This window comes from Buceros rhinoceros, unplaced genomic scaffold, assembly GCF_000710305.1.
Source record: "Buceros rhinoceros silvestris isolate BGI_N320 unplaced genomic scaffold, ASM71030v1 scaffold19563, whole genome shotgun sequence".
NCBI classification, from domain to species: Eukaryota; Metazoa; Chordata; class Aves; order Bucerotiformes; family Bucerotidae; genus Buceros; species Buceros rhinoceros.
In genome coordinates, this window is record NW_010403275.1 from 32,928 (window position 1) to 42,555 (window position 9,628).

The following is a 9,628-nucleotide window of genomic DNA, read 5'->3' on the forward strand; positions in this document are numbered from 1 at the left end:
AGCGGCGGGCGTGGCGGTGCAGCAGGCCCGCCCCCAGCCTTGCTGGGCTACCGTTTCCCCAGGACAAGGTGCGGGGCAGACGGCCTCAAGCCACGCTCCCTCCCTGTCTTCTGTCTGTAGCGGTCACCGCCTGCTTCAGACACGGACGGACCTACCCTCATAACATGCGGTGAGTAAAGCCTGTTTCATCACTCCCACTAACAGAGAGGAAGTTAGCCACGAGGCGGAAAAGGGTTTCCGAAGTTTGTTTCTGTCCCTTAAGAACTAAATTCACAGAGCAGATCCTGATCTGGTGAGGTCAGTATAAATTTTGCCGATAAATTAAACAGAGATTCTGTATTCATTATAAATAGCAAAAAATGTCCTGTTTTAAAAATTAAAAAGACTGCAGAGAATACATGTACACTTGTACAAACATTGTCTCCAAACCTAAAATAAATAGCCATTTGTTTGCACTCTTGAATTAGTCACCTTGGTATCTGAGGAATGTGCCACAAAAAGAACTTCTGGTATTAATTATTAACTAGAACAGTTACCTTGGAAAGACTGATAATAACGCCGGAGTCTGAATACTACCTGCACAGGGATTTGCCATGTTACAGACCAGTGGATAAAAAAATGGCATTTATAACAACTACAACTCCAACAAATCATGTAAGTATCAACTAGTCAGAACATCCAAGCAAGAAAGGCAGCCAGGTAATAATCCACATTACAGAAGGAATAAGACACGAAAATGAATTAACTGCTGACGTCTATAAGTCACTGATATAGGTGAAGCAAGAATGTTACTAGTACAAGCTGAAGTCTTAGCCAAGTGATCTCGAGCTTTCAGTAAAAAATGTGTTTATGAGGGAAAATAAAATATTAGGAAGGATTTGTGTTCAGCCTAGACTGTGGCTCCATACACCTTCCTCACAATCCTCAAGTTTCCCACACAAACCCCACGCCCTGATCCCATCCAGTCACATAGAAATCTACATGTTCTCACTAAGAAAACACACATTTAAGCAAATGTATTTCCAGTGTTTGCAAACAATTTTGGAGTTTGGACTAAGAAGCTTAGATAACCCACTAATTTTCCATTTGCAGGGTATGTGCAACAACCCAATCCCTTTCAAAGAAAAGGCAGTTGCAAAGGCCGAGATGGTGGACCATGGTCAGTTAAGAACCGCTATCGTCTAGAAACACGTTATTTTCTGTCTGGAAAAGAAACGACTGAAGGAGGATGCGGTACGAGGACTACAAAATCATGAGCAATGCAGAGAGGGTAGGGTAGGGTAGGGTTAGATGGCTCACCGTTTCTTCCAGAACAAAGACTAGGCAGGGGGAGAACCGTGCAAAGCAGTAGGAGCCAAATTTGAAAACAGATGTTTCTCACTGTAAATCTGTAAGCTCTGAGCTGCCAAAGGATGCTTCAGCTGCTGAAAGTCAGCATGAGCTCAAGGGAGACGGGGAGGGTTTGGGGAGAAGGAATCCCCTGGGAGTTACTAAACACAGAAAATACACTCAGCTCAAGAAGTCTCTGCAAAGAGATTCAGAAACAGCACAGGGCCGGGGAAATGCACACCCACCCTACCTTAGTGGTCACACACAGCCGCTGCTGGAGATGGGATACTGAGCTAGCCTGAGAGGCAGTCTGGCCCAGGACAGCTACTCGGTTTTTTATCTTTGCTTAACGAATCGATATTTTACAACGGCAGTCTCCGCTATGGTGACAAACACTGAATAATGGCATCGACAGCATAACTGATCAGAAAGAGATTGCAGGTCAGGAACAGTCCTTATCCCTGCACCAGAAAGTTGGTACGGTGTCGCCACCTTTGCGAAGACAGCAAGGCTTCCCTGGCCTGGAGCCTGGGAACCAAACACGAGTTTCTCAGTGTTAGGATGAATAAATAAGGAATTTGAATGTTTACATATTTCAAAATACCACAGCAAGCAAAAAAACCTATTTAAAGAATACATCCTTCTGTCCCTCACAAGACAGAATGTCAAGGGTCTTGGAAAAACTGACCTGCTAGTTTCATGAGAAAGGCGCTGTGGCTCAGATCCAGGCTGTGAGCTCCCCAATTGTTGAGAATAATTGCTACGTTGTGTAACAGCTGAATTCAGTCCTCCATTCTAGGACTTGCTTTAATAAAATGAGCTTGGGGAAGAGAGGATTGCCATAGCAACAGGACCTTCTTAAAAAAGAAGCAGGAGACACGCTGTCTCACATCCCACTTCAGCTTCTTCTGCTCTGCGGGTGTTTTCAGCCTGATCGGACCCTGTTGCTGCCAGCTCTCTTGGGGTCTCTCCTGGTTAGTCACACCCAGCACAACGCTGTGCACCTCACGCTGGACTTCTAAGGCTCTCAGCTTGCAAGTGTCTCAGCTGCCAGTGGAATCCCCTCAGAAAACAAAATCCAGTGGCAGCAAGCAGCAATGGCATTTCTGTGGCTGGTGGAGAGCAGTCAGTGACCCCGGTGAGAAAGCTGTGTCGTGTCTCTCCCATAGCGGTGGGAAATCGGGGCAAAAAGCAGCAATGGCATTTCTGTGGCTGCTGCAGAGCAGTCAGTGACCCCGGTGAGAAAGCTGTGTCGTGTCTCTCCCATAGCGGTGGGAAATCAGAGCAACGTGGGCCTGGGAGGCCCCACTGAAGAGATGAGGGCACGTAAGACTGGAAGGACTTCCAGCCACTCCAGTCCCCGGCTATTTCACACTGGCACCTTATAGAATTTCTTCTCTTAAGTGGAAAGTTCCCTCTTTAAACTACTTAGTGCTTTTCCCTCGCCCAGCCCTTACATTTGGAGCTTACAGTAGCTTCGGTAGTTATTGCGACAATGTTCTCATTTGGGATTTCTGAAGTAAAAATCAAACTGCACATTTCCAGAGAGTCGTTCAGAAATTCCTCTGCTTAAAAGCCCTGAGTTATTGGTCACTTGCTTTATTGCCTTTTCTTTTCTTTCTTTCTTTTCTTTTCTTTTTTTTTAAAATGGGGTAGGAGGGAGGAGAAAGGTATCAAAGCAAGAATTATTCAGCCTTGTTCATCTCTATCCCCTATGTAGTTCACCCTACAGAGCAAGAAAGGACCCCAGGAATTTTATCTCCTGCAATCACATCCACAAAGCCTCTAGAGGGAAAACAAACATATTTAAAATGCAATTTCATTGAAGAGGAACATTTTAGCCAACTGTATTTTTTCAAGGCGATTGAAAATTTAGCCTAACATCTAGAAGCAATTCTGCCAGTAACAGTAAAATGCGGTATTGTTTTTGGGAAGAAAAAGAAGTACTTGATGGGGTGAGGCACAATGTGTTTGGCAGCGCAGAGAACTGTACTTGCATTACTACGCATGAACCTTGGTTTTATCTAGGTCACTTTTCCACAAGGCATTTAACCGCAACCTCCTGATAGGCTTCTCTCCAAAGCCTAAGAGGCAATCAACTGCCGTGTATGCGCGACCATCACACGGACTTGCTCCTGTTCTTCACACTAGACACTCGCTGCTGGCCCTCAGCATCGGCAAAGGCAGGCTAACACACTGCTGACTCCGGGAGTGGCTACCACAGGGCCCCGAAGGCTACCCGGCAAGTAACCGGGCTGATGAAAGCAGAGAAACCACATACTGCTCAGCAGCTCCTGCAGAAATCCATGTGCTGCACTTTGGAGCGGCTGCTTGCCAACTGGCTGCAGATGAACCCGGCGCAGACATAGAAAAACAAGACTATCCTGAAATAGATATATTGTTCAAAAAAACAGTCACTGCAACAGGGCTGTAAAGGAAAAAAAAAATATAAGTGCTTTGATGCATCAAAAATTAAGACTGCCACAATAATTTAAGAAAGCAGGAGACAGACAGACCTCGTAGCTCCCAAACCACATTAAAAAACAGTATATTCATTTTACGGAAGAGAAGTTCCAATCTCCCAGATTTTACTTGAGACGATTGGATATGTTTATCTGGAACATACTGAAACCATCATAGCCAGAAGATGAAAAATCTGTGGTAATTCCGACAAGTGTTGGCAAACAGAACTGTCAAGTAAGGATAATGACTTTATATTCACAAAGCACTTTTCATCCAGATAGAAGCCAGAGTGCTTTACAATTGTTACTAATGGATTATACACACACATGAATCACCCTGCCCATGACTGAAATGGAACAGCTTATGGAGTGAACTGTTTAACAGCACATAGCAACACTACACCACAGTTTAGCACAGGATCCAGTTGCAAATCCAAGAGAAATTGAGGAAGGCAGAACGTAATTAGCCACACCGCAATCCGCACGGGGTGGTGGGTTTACATTACCCCTCCTCCAACAACCGCTGGAAATACGGCAACTGCCAGCATCTAGCGCAGCGCTCTGTCACGATGGGAAGAGGACAGGGTACCTTTTTGTCCCCATTTCAGTTCAGTTCCAGGAGGCCTGAACAAAACTTAGCTGAGCCTGCGGGGAACGAGTCACTTCAGGGATGCATGCAACTATCCAAGGCAGTGCTGAGTCCCGGATTTAAAAGACGGCAGCTCAGCCTGAAAAGTACTCTCTGATAACATAGCAGAGCACTTGGTTGACGCTGCACGGGAAGAAGGAAGCTCTCACTCTATCACCAGTATTACTTCCTCCAGTACCTGTTTTTCATCTGCAAGTTTCCCAGAGAGAAAACAAGGGGCTCTGTTTAATCCTGATTAAACTTGTGAATGAAGGAGCAGAAAGAATTTAAACCATCCAAACAACATAAAAACAGGTTGAAGAAAATAGTGCAGAAGTGGTGGGGAAGGCTTTTTTTTTTTTTTTAATTAGAGTTTCAGGTAATTATATGCTTATTACTATAATAAATGTAATACTGGAATAAAAGGTAAAAATATAGAAAGGAATGTTAACACACTCAATGAGCTTCAGAGCAACTTTTATAACAACTGTTCTGCATTTTAATGCGTTCTGCTCACACAGATATCAAAATCTGAACTAAAAGATACTTTCAAAAATGTTAGAAACAGATTCAAGCAATTTTTTAACACCTTCCAAGTCCTACTCTCAAGTTCACATTCAAGATCTACGTGAAATTTCCAAGCTGTCCCCAGCAGCTTTCACTGATCTCAGTAAGAGGTCTTAAGAGTTCAGCACTTCTGTTAATCAAGCCATATGTCAAGCTGCTTAAAACTGCAGACTTGTATTTTTTATTTTTTCCTTTCTTTTTTGTTTTGCATTTATCTGCAGATTTTACAAAACTGAAGACTTTTAATCTTAGTCAAAACACACTTTTTAAAGAAATAGGCTTGAATACATTCTTTATAGGAAAAAAAAGAAAAACTACTTAGATACATTAATTACTCTATGAAATGCAATAATCTGAGACGAACATTACCCCTTCATACAGATAAAATTTCTATTAAAATCTTACAGCTTGTTCTTTCTTTTCTTCTTTTCCAACCCTTGCCCAAATTGCCCTGGATTTGGAGCATACAGAACACCATAATCTCTGCCAAAAGATGTTCAAACAAAGAATTATCTAACAGCAAATGCAGTGTTACGATCACTAGGTTAAAGTTAGGAAACCGGAAATCTTTAAAGGGAACAAGAGCTACAGCAGAGCTTTCTGAAACAAAAGGAAGAACATCACAGTAATTAATTCTTTTAACAAACACACAGCATACAAGAGCTGAAGGAAGTAACTCTGGGATGCTGGATATCTCGCAGAAAGGCAGGAAGCCAAGGGGAAAGGGCGACTACAAATGGAAAGCCTGGACTCAAAACAAACTCCGAGATTCCTCCCCAAGTCAGTGACCATAAGATCTACCTAAAAAAAAAAAATAAATCTGGAAAATTCATCATCTAGAACCAGAGATTTCACTGCAGAAGTATTTAATCTAGGCTGAACTAAGTGAAGAACTTTCCCTTTGTAGCTGTCCAAGATTAAGCTTAATTTACGCGCCTACTTTAGAGGAGAAGCCAGGCCCTTGATCAGAATTGCCGCCTTTGCTTCACTATTACCCTCAACAATAACTAAGAGCAGAGCCAGGACGCGGCATGAACATCTGATTGCCTGTCACATTACCACAGTCACCAGAGATAACAGAAGAGGAGGGACAAAGAAAATATTAACCGTTTACAGTGATGTACACAGAGACAGAAAACATTTGGAGAAAACGAGCAGGAAGGAAAAAGTAGGACTCAAGTGTCGGAAAAACTGCTGTATGTCATAAATCATCCACTTCCAATAAAAATAATTTTGAAACAAAATTGCGAACAAAACAAAGATGTCTTTCAAAAAAAGAGAATATTATATCATCTGGCTTTTTCATCATGGACCATATTCCCAGATATATGGATAATGGAAATCAGCCAGGAGTTCAAGTTTCTTTATTCAAGGCTTTCAGGTGGAAAATACTGTATCTAGTTTAATGACACCTCTCCAGGTGGGTTTCTTACTTCTTCAGCACTTCCTTCCACCTGGATCCTCTGTATTTCAGTAGTCTGTCTTGGCACAACTCAAAAAATGTTGAGGAGTCTTAGCTACAGACGCAGCAAGCGGCCCTCTCAAAGGGCGATCTCAAGACATATTAACAAGTTTTCTAAAATCCTGCACCTTGCACGTTTGTCAACTCCCTGTTTCCTTGCAATAAGTTCCATCTACACTTGCAAACTTTTTTGTTTATTTAGGTGTCCCAGGAGGAAACTTTGGCTTGCACGCCTTGGCTGTTGCTTTAGTCGCGCTGAATGGAGCTAGCATACACACACAGTTTCTAGACCAGGTGTGCAGATGGTTGAGTGACAGAGAGATGGTAGTGTACCTGGTTAACGTATCTTAAGCAACTTTCTTGGCACCAAAACCCGCAGAAACAGCACTTGAATAGGCACTTTGCACATGCACTCTCCTGCAATGAAATGAAACATTTGGTTACTGGACACAGAATTAGATTCAACCAAAACTCGCTTTACAGGTGACTGACGCTTCTAATAAAGCATTCACTTAGGCAGCAAATATTTTCGTTGGGATTACAGGAACTGTTTTCATTTCAGACCCTTCAGTACTAATGACTGATGAGCTGAGCATATTTTTCTTCTTCCCGTCGATGGAAGATTCTTCTCTGATAAAAGAAAACAAGCGCTGCAAGCAACCAGCTGCTTGGAGAACAAAACAGGCAGACAAATTGGTGACCCTTACGGTACCTTCCAGTGATCAGGGAATACACTGACAGATTTTGACTTTTTATCAAAAAACCTCACAGTTCTGAAATGCCTGGTACTCTGATGAACAAAAATAAAAGAATGGACAGAAGGACTTAGAGGCACATGTGTGTGTGTATTGACTCAGCATACATTCATTTTTCAGGACAGCAGGAAAAAGCATGCATTAGAACAGCGTAGTCATAGACCACTGATCTGTATTAATTTCATACTAAAAACAGAGCAGAAAAGCTCCAAGTTTGTTTCACACAACCCCTTCCCCTTTACGTGACAAGCTTAGAACTGTTCATCATATAAAGATTTTACCAAGCGAGAGATGAAAAAGACATCTTGGTAGCCATGGTAGCCTTCCAGATCTAACTGGCTGTTTTTCTCAGCAAAAGGAAATTCAGTTCAGTGATACTTGAGTTCTTTTAACCTTCTTCTTCCAGAGGCCAGAATGTTTTTGTTTTGTTTTGGAAAGTAGAGACCTTCCAGTCAGTATATGAAAACCTCAGGTCCCCACAATTACCATCGTTCTTGCAGAAACCATGAAACCCCCAGCTTCTTATTCTGTAGAAGTTATTGAAAATATTCCAGGAATAATTCCTTTAAAATGGCAACTGTACATGCAGACTCCTGGCAGCAGAGAAATACTTCAATCTCGCTATGCACTGCTAGACAGATGATTTTACTAAAAATCTTTTAAACTCGGTAAGTATTGTTTATTAAAAACCTCGAACAAGGGACCTCAACAGCAACCTCCTCTTGATTCTGCTTGAAGACTGATCTGTGAATTTACCTGCGAGCTTGCAGACCCCTAACTTTTCCTCCTGTTTACAGAAAACCACAGAATTTTTTGCAAGGGTGGCAAAGTCTGGGTGAGCTCTACAAGAATGCAGCATCAATTCGCCATCCTTTAGCACCACTGCTCTGGCCCTCTATGGAAAGAGCCTCAACGGAAAGGTGCCATGGCCTGTGCTTTCTCCCATGGGAAGGAGCAAGATTGCTTTCTGGGGGATTCCTTCTGAGGACTGGGGACACAAGCTGGCCTAAGCACTTTATACAGCAGCAATTACAGCTATGGGTCATGTCACATTCTCAGCTGAATGCTTGGCAACTGGACCTGAAGGTGCTTGTAGCACACTCCTATAGACACAAACAATCTTTCTTTGCTACTTCAGTCTTCTCTGGCAATTCAGATTACGAAGCCAACACGTCCGCTTATTCTGCTTCCTCTAGAGGCAGAGGCATCTTCCGTCTAGCACAACTCGTCCCACCCATCATCTTTAAACCAAGCTCTGAGCTGACCCATCTCACCAAGTTTTATAATCCAGGCTTTCATGTGAAAGTGACGTAAACCCAGACACATTTCAAGTACCTTATTAGACGGGGCTTTCATTTAAGCGTTCACAAACTGTACCCCACACATAGGTACCCTCATGGGGACGGTCTGTGTCATAACCACACGTAACATGCTTCAAGGCCAAGTTAAACTCTAGAGGAAAAGACCTACATTTAAAAACTTTGCTTAAATCTTCCTCTAAAATCAGAGCTGTGCAGTCATGACAGCCTTCTCTCCTTACCAAAGTGCCAGCACTAACTGCAATGGCACGTTTCAAGCAGAAGAGATGCAGAGATCTGTGAAAGATAGAAAGAAGGCAAGCAGTAACCAAAACAGCCCCGCTGTATTTTTTAATATATCTTAAAAGATGTGGTTTGGATCCTACACAAATCTCTGGAATGGTTCTTATTTCATACATTCTATAATCTCATATTGCAAGGCAAGGAAATCTTTTCTAGACTTTATATGCCACAATAATGTTCTTACTTACCTTTGCTTTTTAAAAACTTATGACGCAAAACATGTAAATAGAATATCTTGCCAAATTTTTCCTTTATCCTTCATAAAAGCCTTTTTATATATAAACACTAAATAAAGCTGGTTTTACATGTTGTTTTATGCTCTTAAAAATATGAGATGACAGAAAAAAGGAAGCACAGATATCTGAGCTGAGAGGGAAAAACTTTCTTAATGAAAAAAACGGGATGAAATAAAAAAATCCAGCTCTTATAATCTGTTTTTAGGCAAGAACTATATTCTTCACATTTTTTTTATTACTCTCAGCTTTTAAGTACCGTTTCTATAGTGTTACAGAAGTATATACGTACCTTTTGTTTTAGGATATTATAAAGGTACAAGAGAATGATCCTTGGTATTCTCAGTATTGTGATTAGAAATGAGCCTTTTACGGCAGTTCCTAGATGATAGCAAAAAAGAACTGATATGGAAGACAGGACTGGGTGAGATGGAGGGCTATTTTTATTTCTAGAAAGAGAAAACAAACAATTTAAAAATGTTTTAGAAACTTATTTAGGAAGATATACATTGTATCTTTCCAATATTTGGAAATTTAAAGAATTAAGCTGGTATCTCCTTTCCCACTTGAACAGCTCCAGTTTTCCTGCTG

General features: G+C 41.8%; 1 protein-coding gene across 1 annotated transcript in view; it reads right to left on the reverse strand.

Moving 5' to 3' along the window:
* The window catches only part of SLC44A3 (solute carrier family 44, member 3), a 38,663-nt gene that overhangs the window by 7,393 nt on the left and 21,642 nt on the right, over positions 1-9,628 (reverse strand). Inside the window, exons 10-11 of the mRNA XM_010132964.1 lie at positions 9,330-9,486; positions 6,782-6,865 (exon numbers count right to left, since the gene is read on the reverse strand). Coding sequence (XP_010131266.1) covers positions 6,782-6,865; positions 9,330-9,486 — 241 coding nt within the window. The remainder of the gene's footprint in view (positions 1-6,781; positions 6,866-9,329; positions 9,487-9,628) is intronic.